General features: G+C 38.2%; 1 protein-coding gene across 9 annotated transcripts in view; it reads right to left on the bottom strand.

Moving 5' to 3' along the window:
* The window catches only part of LOC112565811 (RNA-binding protein 28-like), a 23,308-nt gene extending 7,565 nt beyond the window's left edge, over nt 1–15,743 (bottom strand). For 4 of the 9 annotated variants that reach the window (XM_025241611.1, XM_025241614.1, XM_025241615.1 and 1 more), the window contains exons 1-8: nt 4,692–4,864; nt 4,309–4,354; nt 2,407–2,717; nt 2,050–2,117; nt 1,617–1,692; nt 1,312–1,404; nt 543–617; nt 116–223 (exon numbers count right to left, since the gene is read on the bottom strand). In XM_025241611.1, the coding sequence (XP_025097396.1) occupies nt 116–223; nt 543–617; nt 1,312–1,404; nt 1,617–1,692; nt 2,050–2,117; nt 2,407–2,717; nt 4,309–4,354; nt 4,692–4,818 (904 nt within the window). In that variant the 5' untranslated portion in view covers nt 4,819–4,864. Of the gene's footprint in view, nt 1–115; nt 224–542; nt 618–1,311; nt 1,405–1,616; nt 1,693–2,049; nt 2,118–2,406; nt 2,718–4,308; nt 4,355–4,691; nt 7,521–9,483; nt 9,623–9,823; nt 9,932–10,139; nt 10,221–10,564; nt 10,704–11,001; nt 11,065–11,646; nt 11,739–11,999; nt 12,174–12,683; nt 12,795–14,610; nt 14,824–15,081; nt 15,122–15,570 lie in introns of those variants that run through there. The other 5 variants (XR_003099498.1, XR_003099499.1, XR_003099500.1 and 2 more) reach the window with 5 other exon arrangements.

The raw sequence follows: 15,743 nt of genomic DNA, 5'->3' as shown, positions 1-15,743 counted from the left end.
TACCAAAACAGGTAATAGGAGTCACAGAAGCAGTAGTAGCCAAATGAAACAGCTTTAAGTTACGTTTCTAAGAGACAATTTTGAATCATCTATGAAGCATTATATAAATTCTCACCATCATCTTCATCTTCTGAGTCTTTTTCATTCAATGAGGCCTCTTCATCTTCTGAGTCATTTTCATTCAATGACTCTACATCAGTGCTCTCTTCAATATCATTCTCATCTGAGCATTTAACCAAGATTGATAAAATAAAAACAAGGGTAAGATATCATTGAAGCAGGATAATGACAAAACTCATAACTTGTTTAAATATACCAGACAAGAAAGCAGGTAATTCATCATGACAGATTATCAAATGATAGTGTCACTAATTTACAATCATTACATACACTGCTCTGCACTTTTTCTACAGGTGGTTGATAAGAATGTACAATGTGTTCACACTAGAGGCTGAAAGGGGAGGGAGAAGGACAGTTAACATTCCTCCACAAAAAAAAAAAAAAAGTGTGGATCAGTTTCCAACTAAGGATATTTTGCCTACCTTTTTTCTCAACCTGTACTTCGCTTTTCACATATCTGTCTTTAGGCACTGCCCAGTCAACTGCAACTGGTCTCCCTAAAAACAATTTGACAACTCAGAAGTCAGTCTCAACTTGCATTGCTGTTCTTGGTCACCATTACTAATTTACTAAATAGCTTCCCTGTCCATTTCTTTAAAATGTGCATGCTGTATGTAAAAAGATTTTATTTTGTCACAACTATGTGCAAAGTTAAGATATTATGAAGATAAACAAAACTAAAGTAAAATGATTGGAAATAACTTTGTATTTTACATATAAATGTTTACTTATTTTAATAACTGCTCCTTAAACAGCAGACTGAAAGAAATTTGGACCAAATAAATCCACAGATCTTTACAGATGGTTCATACCAGCTACTGACTAAGAATATATTACAGACAGGAAAAAGGTTTGTTCAACATATTTATAATTTGATAAAATTTTTCTCCTTATGAATCATTTAAACATATGAATAAATATTAAGATTTCACTAGTGCATTAATGATTAAATTTATGTATTTTGGAAGAGTTTTCTGGCATGTAAAGAATATCTGCCTCTTGCTGACCATCTCAAGCAGGTAGAACAGGGCTAAATTACAGCACCAAGCTGATCAGGCTGGGGCAAACTTCTTTCAAATCTTTTCTCAGAAATATCAACAAATAATCATATAAATAGAGACTGGCACACTCATGTTCCCAGTGGTGGAAAGTGGGCAATTATAAAGGAAAATTTTTCAGCAATAAACTCACCTAGAATTTCTTTAGCATTCATTTCAGCTACTGCAGTTTCAGCAGCACTCAGCTGGTTAAACTGGACGAAGCCAAATCCACATTTACGACCATCTAAAAAATAAGTTTGCAAATAATACCTAAACAAACTGTTAAAAAAGTAAAAGGAAGGAAAAGAAAAATGAGATAGTAAAATGGTTCAATGTACCTGTAGAGAAAGTCTGACAAACCGTACCACACTTTCACGTTATTTTGTTCACTTGGTTTTTGTTTTTTTTTTTGTTTGTTTGAGCACATGATTGACCATTATAAATGCCATTTACTACCTGTTTTGGTTGGTATGCTTATATCTGTAAGTTCTCCAAACGTGTCGAAGGCTGCTTCTAAATCTTTCACCTCACACTTGAAACAAAGAGAAATCAAAAGCATTTTATTCAATAAAAGAATGTAGTATGTGCTGATTAAACAAAGGCACCAAAAATGTGGAAGAATCTCATATAATTCATTTCTTTTTTTTTAATTTGATAGAAAATACCATATTAATTCGTAAATAAAAACTGATTTATTCAAATTTTCTGGAACAGCCACTACCAAACAAACATTCACAGAGATCTAATCCACACCCATTTAACTATTTTGATCTTAATTGTGTATACCAAAAAAAAAAAAATGAAGCCAATGCTTAATTCAAGAGTAATTTTCCTTGCTAAAAGAACATCTCACATCAACACTATGTGTTTTGTCATTTTGCATACAAACCTTAAAAGATAAATTTCGAATGATAAGCCGACAATGCCTGTCACTCTTTCTGGCATCAGTTGGCTTGCCTGTAACAGATACAAATTTTCCGTCCAAAAAACATTCATAGTATTCTGCAATAATTTAGTCCTGTCAATAATCACTCGGCCAGAGGTAACCATTTCTTTAATCAGCAATCTAATTAAATAATGTCAACAACTTCAACATAATTTTTTGTTCTAGCTCTGTGCATTTTGGCACATCACAACATTTTTTGGCACAGCCAGTTGCAAAAGTTGTATTTTGGGTTGTGTGTTTTTTTGCTTTAATTTCAGTCTTATTACTATATTAGGCCTGACATAAAAATGTGACACATACCTTTTTTATCTTTATTAACATTACTTTTTTGCTTTTTGCTATATCTTCCATCTTTTCTCTTTTGTTTCGCAACATGTTTTGTTTTCTCTTTTGCAGAACTGCCTGCCTGTTCTTGAACATTTGTTTTTTCTTTGACATCTCTTGCTGGGGTCTGTTCCACGCTTGTTGTCTCCTCCAAGCTATTTGTCTTTTCTTCCAAAGCATCCGCTGCCTTTGTTAGCTTGCGAGTTTTCTTCGCATCAGCAAAAGAGGCAAAAATTTGTCGACCATCTAAAGATTTCACTGCTTCCTTTGCTTTAACAGCATCCTCTCTGAAATGTAAAAAAACATGACAGATATGCTAGAGCAGGGGTGGGCAATTAATTTTCCCAAGGGGCCGCATGAGAAATTGGGATGGTTTTAGAGGGCCGGACTAATATAGTTAACTCAGTTTTACCCAATACTGTATATATAGTATATATACTGGCAGGCAGAGTGCAGAGAGTGCATCAGCTACTGTATATTTTACATATGCATCGTTGCATCCATTAAAAAGTATGTGTGAACACACACAAAAAAGTCACTGAATAATTCATGAACATAAATATTTTGACTGAGTATACAAGCACTCAGAATCATGCCAGCCTTTGTGGAAACCTTTTTCAAAGCATTTTAAAAATTATTGTAGAAGCACATAGATAAAGAGAACACATAAGTTATGTATATTTGAATACTGCATAAACAACAAATATAAGGAACAAAATTTATCATAATTTCTGAACTCTCTATTCATTCATAATTCTGTCGACAGATAATATGCATCTTTTATCCAATTATTAGCAATGTCTATCCCCCCACACACACACTATCTTTACTCCCCTAAAAAAAAAACCGCATGAACATTCTGTATCTTATTAAGTTGTAAGCAAACCTATCCCAAATCAATGGACTGACTATACCAACTCTCAGAACACTTAAAAGTGTACAATTCAATTATAATCAAAGGTTTGAAAAGAACTTGAACTGAAAGTTTAGTTTTAAAATATAGTACTATGATTAACAGCAAGACATTGACAAGTAGTATAAGAACTGAACATTTCTAAATATGGTCCAAATGACATACAAAACAACAATAGCACTAATGTCTAATCTGAAACATCAAGTAATCATTTAAATAGGTTCTCATTCCTTCAAGGCCAAACTTTCCCCATTTGATAGGAAAGAATGGATTCAATACTGTGGAGAGAGGTAAGGGTACTTGTTGGGCCAGATGGGAGCAGTCAGCAACAAAGACCACTAGGGTTGCCGGTGTGGCAATCTGGAATCGTGCTACAGATGAGATTGTGCTTCACACAGTGCGCATGCCCAGGAGTCACAGGTAACACATGCGTAGACATTCTATTATGATTTTATGTTAACATACACTGCACAAGCTTTCATTTGTATTTGAAGCTATGCAATGCAATACCTATTTTCTTTGTCAAAGTCAAATATACAAGCACATTAAAAGTAATATTCCTTCAATCCCTCATCCCAGAAACAACAATGGACAAGTTTAACATACTTAAACGTGAAAGATACTTCCCATATCTTCTTTCAGTGTGTGTGTGTGTGTGCAGATGCGTTACCCACAACCCATCTGAAGCACGATTTCGGATTGCCACACCAGCACATGCACCTCACCTCCTTTGCTTGACTCATTCTCCCCTACCAATGCTAAAAGTTCAACCTTTTAAGTGTAGGTTTTTAATGATGTTTGCATGCTCATCTAAACTGAAAAGTGATATGCTATTAAATTTTGAACTGTTACTTTATTGCTTTAGTTAACATTCATCCATACGAACTCTAATACTAATAGTCATGTATTTAAATATCATAAAATCATCAGAACAGCTTCATGTTGAAAGATGTACATATACTTACATCATGGAAAATTTTACATAGCCATAACCTCTGCACTTATTTGAACCTAAAGAAAAAGTATAAAGAATAATAAATATATAATAAATAAAATGTGGACTTAATAATTGTGAAACAAATTTTGCATATAAACAGACGTTTTACAATACTTGTTAATTATAGTCATAAGCAGACCTCAGGGCATGTATATCACCACACTGGTGCTTGATAATAGGTTAAATAAAGTTTTTATGTATTTAAAAGAAAGAATGGCATTTTCTTTGAATAATCAGTTGCATGTGAATACGGATTAAATACATGTAATTAAAAACATCGATTACTGTAACAGTGCACAACATAGGATTACCGATAACGGTTGCACAACTGGTTCTAAAGCTAGATTGTACCTTTTTGTTTGACGACAAAAGCAGTTTTTATTGGACCAACCTCTCCAAAAACTTCTGAAAGTTTGTCGTTCGTCGCTGAGAAAGGTAAATTCCTTATAAACAGTGTTTTACTTTTCTTGTCGGCCATGCTTGAAGCATGCGCATGTGTTTCTGCGGTCCTACAGTGTAAGCGTGCAGTGAATGTCATTTACAACGTTCAAAGAAATGTATATTCTACTAATAGCAATCACACAATTTATTTCGAAACTTTTTAGTGCAATTATGATTACTTGTCGAATGTCTAAAAATTTCAGCTTACACATCCGCGAACGAGGACACTGTCCCAGTAACCTTCACCTTGACCCCGAGCACAGCTCGCGGTGCTTGTGCACTGAATCGCTCACTGAATTTGCTGAAGATACCCTCGCTCCTTTCTTTCATTTACTTCAATAATTGTATTCCTCTCTATATTCTACGTAGCGACTATGGGTTTTGTTCATAAAGTTAGCTTTAAGATTAAGAGGACGTGCTACTAAATTAAATTGCTAAATCAAACATCACTTTGAAACGCTATAAGAATTATGAAGACAATATATATACGTCAAGCGAATTAAAACTTCTCCGAGACATTTGTTCTAATATAGCCTGCTTTACTACGAGACATCTTGAGCCTTGTTCATTAATATATATTCTGCAAGATGCATGCTACCTGACGTATATGTGTGTGTGTGTGAGAGATCAGAGACTGAGAAAGCAGGAAAAAAAAAATGATGGGATATTTATATAATATATGTTGTTTCAACTAGTACAGTTAAAATAATGACAAAATTAAAGCCTTATAAACGCATAGCCATTGAATTCTGCTATTTGAAATTAATGTACATACAAGTTTTGTTAGTGTAGTGGCTAATATTAGTACATCTAACTTAATTGAACGAAACCATTTTTGTAGACTTAGCCGATCTAATGTTTATGCAATAGATAAAATAAAAAGGATTCATTGATTACAGTACCAATGTACAACAGGATCACTATTTTTAGCGTCAGTAAGGGATTTCATTCATTCATTTATTCATTCGTTACTTCTGTCTTGCTTTCTGTTTTAATTGTTTTCCTTTCTATTCAGATTTTTTTGTTAAGTTTTCCAGCTCGTGTCTTTAACAAAGTATGACTGACTAAGCACCCACCGAAATTACAAATTAATAGAATTTTCCTTTACTTTCACAGCATCTAATTTTTGTCGCCGTGCGTTTTAGTTACAAAGACAACAACAGCAGCAAAAAAAAGTAGCACTAACTTTGTTTTAAAATGAGGCAAATCGAATATAGTTTTAAAGTCAATAATATGGTCGTCGAGGAGACAGTTTAAAAAAGAAAGCCTGCCTGTCAATCAATGTAATGTGTTATAAAACAAGTATACGATTTTACATTCTGGTCAATGCAGTTCTGGTGTTAGACTTATATGTAGACACCTTTCTTAATTATTGGTTGATTGTTTTTTATGTTGTGACTTGCAGTTTACAGAATTCGATTTCGTACCACCTATGTACAATTGTGACGTTGGTTTGATTGATGTTACATATATTCAAGCTTTCCAGTGCGCTGTTCGTTTATTTTAGTGTATATTTTTAGTGTATATTTTTCTAATTTACTTCCTAAAAAAAAAAATGAATCCATCAGTAACAGTTTTTAAATAATTTACAATCGCATTGCAGTATACTCTATAACATGACAAGACCAAGTAGCTTGCTGCTTCAGACATCGACGCTTTGACAACCGATGATATTGAGCAGATGTGTCTGCCTCATTCAGTCAAAGACCCGTTTCAGGTCGTTGTTGCCATGGTCACGAGCCTCAGCCGGCACGCTCTCTAAGGCAGAGGTGGACGGCTTTTGCTCGGCTTTGACATCTTGCGGTCTCGACTGTTTCTGACTGCCAAGGCCGATCCATTCCCCCGGCTTGGAGGAGTCTTGGGTATCGGCGGTATTAATCTCACCAAAGACGTCCACCGCGTAAGGAGAGGAACAGTCTGAGGAGACTATCTGGGGTTTGGGCGTTGATTGTGAGAGACGCCCGGGTTGCTCGTTAGCCAGTGCCTTGTAGTCTATGTCTTCTGGTCCGCAGCAGACAGCCCGGCAGGTGACTTTGTTCTCCTCCAGACACGCAAGAAAGGAATCCCAGCAGCTCTGGAAGCGCTGCTTCCAGTGGCACGGTTTGCATCTGCACAGAAAGGACTTTTGCCTTCGCCTTTTTGAGAGTTGCATCGACTTATGCCATTTCGAACTGCTGAGGGAAGAGCTGTGGAGACCTTCCGTTGTTCGTAGCCTTTTGTGCGACAGTGATCGGTGTCCCGAGTCCCGAGAGAGGATTGCATCCGCGGAGGGATGTACCTGCGAGGCCCTCTTTGAGTCCGGTTGCCCGGCACTCTGAATTTCGGTGCTTAACTCTGAGATGTGGCTGTACTGCGCAGAGAGGCTGGACGAGGTCTCCAGTAATGACGGTATGGCTAAGCTGCTTCGAGCCCTCTCGTGGCTCTTCTCCAAGGAGCTGGAGCACTCCCCAGTTTCCCAATGCCCATCCAGAGGCGTCAACCCCATATTGGAGGCATGGTAAGACAAGAACACCTCGGGCGGCTTTGAGAGGGAGCGCTTCTTGTCCAAGTCATTGAGTGACAACGATGCCTCCGCGCTTACTTTCGAAGCCAGAGTCCTTCGAGGGATGTCCTGCTTCAGCTTGGGCACGCTGCTCGATTCCGACAGTTTCTTGTACGCCTTTACAACCTTCTTCTTCACCATCATCTCTTGGTCTGCCGTGAAATCCCAAGAAGCAGTCAAGACTTCGTAGTCCTCGTCTGTAACAGAAGGAAGAAAGTTGGCTGCAGAAACTTCTATTACCCTTCATCTTTGTCAAACTTATTAAATGCACTAAATTCCGTTTGCATGCACTCCAAATCTGTTATACTTTTGCGTGCGTACTTTTGTATTGCATCCGGGAAAAAAAATGAACAAATCAAAATCTGTGGAAACATTATGTGACAGCGCTTTTGTGAATCATTTAAAATGGAGGCTGCGTTGTGCTAATTAAAAAGAAAATGGTCGAAAATCACTACACATTTACGTATAGTCATGTACAACAAAACTGGAATAAAGTAAATTAGTTCCGTGTTTCAAAGGCCAACACCTGCCTCCTTTCCCGCTAAATTATTTCTAGGTACCCTAGTAACCGTGCTAGTGAAGCTCAAATCGTCACTGAGACATTCAACTCAGTTATAATGATCAGCTATATTGATAAGACTTCACCCACTCATAAGGACTTAGTACTATATAGTCTCTTGTGTGCCTTTTTCTGTGCAGATACCAAAAAATATAAAGATGTCAGCCAGCATCAGTAGATAAAATGACCAGTAATTTTGGAAATAGGTTACAGTTAACCACGTGGTATTGATGACAATAATGCGTGAACATTGTCAGCATTTGACAATTTTTTTTTCTTTTCTTCTTCTGCTGATCCCCTCCCACACCTTACGGCAGCAAACAAACTCGGCTTAGTCATATGCACCCTACAATTTGCCCTGCCCAATCTTCACAGTCATGTTTGCTTTGTCTTCTTTTTTAATTCCTATGTTTACTGCTTTTAAACGTAAAGATTAAGCTATTCGGATCGAGGAACAAATCCACTTTAAATTACCTTACTTTCTGTTGTTCTGAATAATGTTATGCCCAATTAAGTATAGGAACACAATTTTACTTGAAACAAAGGCAAAATTAATTAGCCGTGTAGTTTTGATAACCGGATGAGTTCCACACTATTTATCATTCACGTGTAAGGTCCCTACACCCTAGCATCAGAAGCTATTTTAGTTCATACTTAATCTGCTAAATCAATGTTTTAAATTATGTATTCCACTGGCAAAAGGTGTCTGAATAAAGCCTATCTAGTGATGCATAAAAGAGAGAGAGAGAGAGAGAAGCACAGTGAAATAACTGAATTGAACTGAACTAAGCCATGTGCTATTATTGAGGGCTCAAACAAGAATTATGACCTATGGAATAAAAGTGCGAAGGCAATTTTCAATAAATGTAAAAGACACTTTTTTAAAAATCTGAATATTTAGACACGTTTTCCTATAACTCAGACTATTGCTCTCCACTCCACGACTCCACTCCAGTTTCTTTTTCATACCTTGATCTTCTTGAGCTTTCATTGTACATCTGACCAGTCTCTTCCCACATAAAAAGCCCGACTAGCTTCTCTGCCTTCAAGGGAGATATTTATATAATTTATCGGACATCACAAAGGAGTTTACACAAGCTTTAAACTGTCTCTTTAGCCTTTCAGTTTGAATGCCGGTCTGTTATCTAAAAATCTAACTAGAGTACAAACATTTTTATTTAAGTGACTTAATTTAGTTTGTTACAAACTACGAAATCCTTAAATATGGGTTTTAAAGAACTGTTTTGTTCACGTGATGTAAGCCTTTAAGCATCACAGCTCTTACCTCATTTCACAGAAAATTAGGTGCTATGGCAACAGCTCATTGGCTGCCGTATTCAATGACATGATAATATTAGTTAATCCACATGTGATTCCTTTATATATATACATATCAATAATTTCACATCGTACTTTTTTGTGACAGTTTTATGACAGCGGTATGTTCTGTTAACGGGGAACGATGACTAATCTTCAAATCGGACTAGTCTTTAATTTTCTTATGCACAGCGTTGGCTTGGCAGCTTTTCTACTCCAATATCTATTACAACATAGTATACAGACACCAGCCAGCTTCATTAAGAGAGTGGCATTTAACTTACAGTTGGGAATAAAAGGAGGACTATACATTTGCATTTCCATCTTCCTCCATGACAGATTGTCGAAGAACGGATGTCTTTTGAACTGTTCCTCTGCGTCAGAATTGTATCCCAGTCGACATTTCTGATCTTTGGCCAACAACTGGCTCAACGGAAAACAAGAGAATTCAATTTATTGGTCAGTCTGTATGCTTCCACTTAAAATTGTTTTGTGGAAGCAAGAAAAAAAGCAGCCATTCAATCAGCGTGTTAGCCATTCATTAAATCGAGATGTGTGTCTGTTACAAAATGAACAAAAGAAGGAAGAAGAAAGAGTACAGTGAAACAAACAGAAGACGAGTACGTTTTTGCATAAATCCACGGTTCCTTCGCTAAGAGCAGAGTTATACGTCTCATGTTCGTAGCTGATAGATTGAAAGAGTTTGGCTCTTGTCGTCCCGGAAAACGGCAACTGCAAATATACGTAATGGTCAGTCACAAATTCAGAGAAAGAAAGAAAAAGGAATGAGAAATAGAGATAGTGATGGGGGAAGAGATTGTTGTTATGGAGATACATTGACGCTTAAAGTATCAAATTATCACAACAGAATTCATTATCTCTTTAAAGAAATAAATATATATTTTCGTCACCTTAAGCGAAAAATGAAAGTAACAAATACCTTTCCGGAGACCATCGTATACAATATCACTCCGATTCCCCAATAATCAACAGCCTTGTTGAATAGTGTATCAAAGAGCATCTGCAACCCCATATACACACATAGAAGGGGTGAAGAAGAAGAAGGAAAAGTAAGAGAGAGAGAGAGTGGGTGTAAGAGAGAGTGAGAGAGAAAGAGAGAAGTGCACTTTGTGTGTGTGTTGGGGTTGGGGGTGTGTACTTACTACAATATTACAGAGAGAAAGACAGAGAAGAGACTTTCATTCCTTTGCACTATATAAACGTGTGTGTGTGTGTGTGAAAGAGAGAAAAAGATAGAAGTGTACTTTAAGAAAGTGTGCGCATGTGTGCTTCTATATTACAGAGAGAAAGAGAGAGAAAAGACTTTCTGTTATCTGAGCTGGTGTGGTCAAGAAGCCGACCTACCTCGGGTGCTGAACTATGAACGCTCCCACCCAAGCCCCCGATGAACTCGCCTGGAGCGACGTTGTCAGCGCTCGAGGAGAAGTCGTACAAACGCAGATGGCCATCTTCGCCTACCACAACATCCGACGTCGACAGTGCCCTGTCATAGGCAGTCAGGAGATCAGGATTATGCATGGGACTATATTACCGCTAATTTTGAACGTGTTAAGAAGAAGCACGACGACGACGATAGAAAAATAAATAAATAATAATAATCTCAGACAAACATTTGCTGTGTATCAAACTCTCCGAAACATTACACATTATCTTTCCGGGCTTCCCGACTTAGCTCAAGACAAATCTTTCGGCACTCATTGTTGCATCGCATCTGCGCTTAGCTCCTATAGGTTATAGGTTATAAAGTGCATATCGCCATTACGGTGAACAAAATGTCTGACCTGAGGATCACTCGGTTCTGGTGCAGAAAGAACACTCCCAGCGCTATTTCAGCGATGTAGAATCTGGAACCAATAAGGTTATTTGCAGTCTGATCTTATTCAGGCCTTGAAAACCCTCGTCTTGCAGCAGATATAGGTCGTCTGCTTGCCAAGACAAGGTAGCTCATGAAGTTAATGAATTATTTCTATTTAGGGATGGATTAGTTATTAAAAAATAGTCTCCTAATCTTGTAGTATGTCTTTTTGGGGTAGTATGAGGTGTTAGGAACGCCACTTTTCCCGGGACCATCTTTTGTGGGGATAGTGCTAATCTCTCTCTCTCTCCCTGATTTACCTTTCTCTGGCTCCTTGGTTCGATACCCATAGACTTAAGTTTTACCTTGGTCATTATGGATGGCATTTGTTGTTGTCTTTGGAAACAAGACTAAGAAAATGACATAACTGTGTGTGTGTGAGAGAGAGAGAGACAGAGAAAGAGAGAAATTTCACGTTTGTGTGTGTGAGAGAGAGAGAGCAAAGAAAAAAATCTTGTTTTCAAAATGACCTGACCTGAGAAACTGTTTCAGAAACATCAAGTGGCAATGACTGCATGCAGTGCTTTGCGCGTGTCATTGTGTCAGGGAGGTGTCACTCAGGCTCACGTACGTGGCCGCCGATTCGGATATGCAGCCCACCTTGTCGAGAATGCGGTTCAGCCGTTCGCCGCCCATGAACTCCATCACCAAGAAACAGTGATTCTGCGCAGAAAGCAGCCGCCGACTGGTTGTTAAAATGCTTTTACGCCGAGTCGTCAACTGAGATTCTAGCACGAAGGTGCCTAGGGCACGCATCAGACGGACTTACATAAATAATTGAACACCCTTTATTTATATAGCGCTTTCTCTCTACGACTCAAGGAGTTCATACCTATATCGTCATCGTCGTTGTTGTTGTAGTTGTCGTCGTCGTCATCATCATCATCATCATCATCATCATCATCATCATCATATTCATCTCACCTCTGTCTGGAACGAAGAGTGGTAAGAAGCCATGAAAAGACAAGCGTTGTTCTTGCCTAGAGCCATCACTCGCTGCTCTGTCAAGATAAATCGACGTCTTTTGCTGTGCTGCGCTTTGGCAGTTATCTTCAAAACTACCCTCTCGCCAGTCATGCGGAGTATGGCTTCGAACAGCTGCCAGGTGTTCGCTCATTTCAGCCATTTGATGTCAACATTTTTAAAATGGCGGAGAGCAAAATAGCGACAATAATAAATGCGTCTGACTGTTCAAAAGATCTGGCTGTTATTGTCAGCTCAACATGTCTTCCTTTCTCACTTCTATCAATACCGTCGGTAGGTCACAAGAAATTGAAAAGCCCATCTATACATTTATATTGCCATTCACCAACAAATCAATCTATTCATCCAGCCACATCTTCATTCGTCCATTGAGTTATCCATCCCTCAGATGATATGCGTAAGTAAATGCGTCTAGATGAACGAATCATTCGTAAACCCCTACCCAGAAAACCCCATCTACCCATAACTGGGTACAACTTTGTTTTGAGAGGACTCAGGACACTGACACTTTATATACCATCAAGCTGGGATAGAATTAGGGTTAAAGGTTAGGTTATGGTTAAGGTCTAATAATATACGAAGGATCCGAGCACTCCATACAGCCTCAGTTCAGTGAAAACGTACTGTGCTAATATTTCTGCGCCACATGATTGTGATCACATGGAAGAAAAGGCGGGCCGGTATGTCCTCGAATGTGGTCAATGAAGTGGAACGTTCGTCTACCTCCCCTTTCTCCTGCAAGTAAGCGCAGAGAAAGTATGGAGCTCACGCTTTGTGAGAAGGAGAGGAGGGTGTTAGGGGTGGGGGAATTGTTCTGTGCTATTTCCCACCTACTTCCTCTCAGTCAGTAATAAGGGATCAGCCATGAAGCTAAAGCTTGGAGTTGCTGACAGTTAATAGAGCATGTATCGCTGTCCTTAATTTGTCTCGAACACGCGTACGTGGTTTGTACGGGCAGCAAACGTTGCGCCATGCGTGTATCCAACCCGCAAGCGTTAGCTGCTCCTAACTCGGACTCCGCGTGGCAATATGAATAGCAACGTGTAACAAAATTAAAACCATGTCAGAATACCCCCTGTTCTTTTAGCATTTATATACAGTCTTATTTGCAGGATGATTCTGTGTACTAACAAGTAGAGTACTAACAAGGAAACTACGAATGTTTGAAATTCTTTTTTTCCCCTGGTGCTGATTTGTCAGTTAAACTGAAAGTTCTTGAAAGTTTTCTTCTATAAAAGGAAAATTCTGACATAAAGATAAGTAACAAGCTTGGAGTAATTCGTATGCTGCATAGAATGGTTATGTGTCATCATTAATAGAGACAACATAAACTACGAAAAGAAAGAAGCCATGACATTTGGATCTCTGATTATGGCAGCTAAGCCTCGTACAATTAACATTACTGGGTATCTTAATTATTTTCCATATCTTAAAGGGAAAAGTAAGTTTCAACTTAACATTTGACTTGCTTTTCCCTTTAAACTCATGCTAATACTCACATAAACAACACATGTTAACCGGATATTGCATACTTCGCGCAGTACATGTCGAACTAAGTGGGCAGGCCTAAAGAAATGGTCTAGGATTTACTTATACAATGTAGGGCCATGAGGCCACTGTCCAGATTGCTTAACCGCGGGTTAGGTGGTCCGCAGCTTAAATATTTTTTGATAATGCATAAATTACAATAAGTAATGAAAAAATAAAGTTTGCTATCACACTCCTTTCTCTTACCTTTGTAGCACTGTAGGATGTAAATTGGTTACAATGGCAGCCTACACAACGCTGACATTCAGCGTGGATAAAACAGATTAATATTTGAATTTCATTGTAAGTTATTTTATTGATGAATAAAAGATTAATCTAAAAATAAATACCTCTGAAGTTATAAGCCAGCATTTCAATATTTAATCCGCAATAGTGCATAGCATGTCAATCACAGACATTGCAAATGTTGAAATGACAGTTGTCATTTCCTTCGAGTGTTTGAGAGGCCATGTCCAGGTCCGTACGATCTTTGTCAAAATAATAAATAAATAAAAAATTGGGATGCAAGCATTTTGCGCGTCTTAAGCGAATTACTGGACCGCGGCTTAATGGCCCTACGCTGTACATTAAAAATGACCTCCGAAAGTCAGATGTTGCTATGTCAGATATAGTCTTGTGAAGAACTCCCATCCTCGGTGTGGGTTTGAAAAATGCGACAAAATTTAATCTAACAACGGTCTAGCGAGTGCTATTTTTTTCTAATGACTAGGTAAAGTTCGATACACTTTTCCCCAAACTGAGTAAATACCTTTCGTCCCACCCTATTCCGCTTTTGCGATACACTCCTAACATCGCCATTCACAGAAAGAGGTCAAAATCGTGACGTCAAGTTTGTACACAGATACGTGTAATGAAGACGTGTTCCCAGTCCTATCACTGGCTGAGGTCTTTACGTTTTTAATACACTCCTGACGTCTACATTATAGACCTCTTTCTGTTCAATGGCTACGTAAAAAAAAGTATCTTTTGATTAAGCAGTAGATACTGTAGCACAGATACTGACATTGTAGAAATCTTTTGTGAGCCAAGGGTACTCAGGCGTCCAATATTCAGGCGGAAGAATATTCTCTTTTCTGTGTTGCCTTGTGGTGGTGTTAGCATTTTGACTGATATGAAGTTGGATCCGATGATCACTAGGATGAACCTTTGTCTTATTTTTTTGTTGTTTTATGCTCTCATTACTACCGACGTCAACAGCGTCAGCGGCTTGCTTCTTCTGAAACAGGTAATATGCACTGCCATTTACAGAGTTCCCGTCCCCAAAATTCTCCTTTTTTCCCCTGTGTCTTTAGGCCTTTTACAGAAGACGTTGCTTTCCTTTCTCAAAAATGATTACAGAAAACAAAGTACAATTTATTTGTGGGTCCCGTGTGATAATACTGAAATCTGTATACAAATGTACATTGTACTTCTTCGTGACAAATTTTCCAGAAATGTGCGCATTTTTCTTTTTTAAAATAGAAAAATGGCTCACCTCCTGTTCGGCTTCTGTAGCTTGTATTCTCAAGAGCTCTCTATATGCGTACACACAAACACACGCGCGCACGGAGAGAGAGAGAAAGAAATGTTTTAGAAAACATAGAATTTGGAAAGCTGCTCAATCGTATGAAAATAAGAACAATTCTACCTTTCTGATTTTTTCATCCTCCCTCCAGAATAAAAGTGCTTATTTTTCCTTACCCCAGCATGCATCTGTGTATTCGGGGAGAGATGGAGGAAGAGACAGTGAGGGGTGGGAAATGATTGAGTCACTGTACTTGTGTGTGTGTGTAGGGTGGGAATGGACAACAACTATTGTCTGATGATGGAGATGTAGCTGTGAAGATAACGATCTCTCTGTATTTCTTTGTCACTTCATCAAGCCATTGAATTTCTAATTTTGAGAAAGTTCTTTCTGTGAGACTACTCTATGAAAATTCTCATTCCCGGACAATGAACGGTGGACAGACAAAAAGACACTTACCGACCTGACATCCTGTTCAACCATCGCAACATTTTTAGCAGCAGATAATATTTCCAGTGTTGCTTCAAAGGCTTCAGTGTGAGAAGACACACGAACCATGTCGTTACTCTCTACGATCTATATTTCATGTTCTTTTTCGTCATTGCGTCATTTTGTAATATGACGTCATTCAC

The sequence above is a fragment of the Pomacea canaliculata genome, linkage group LG6 (assembly GCF_003073045.1).
Source record: "Pomacea canaliculata isolate SZHN2017 linkage group LG6, ASM307304v1, whole genome shotgun sequence".
NCBI classification, from domain to species: Eukaryota; Metazoa; Mollusca; class Gastropoda; order Architaenioglossa; family Ampullariidae; genus Pomacea; species Pomacea canaliculata.
Note: the sequence above shows the minus strand (reverse complement) of the source record. Positions and strands in the feature narration are given on the sequence as shown.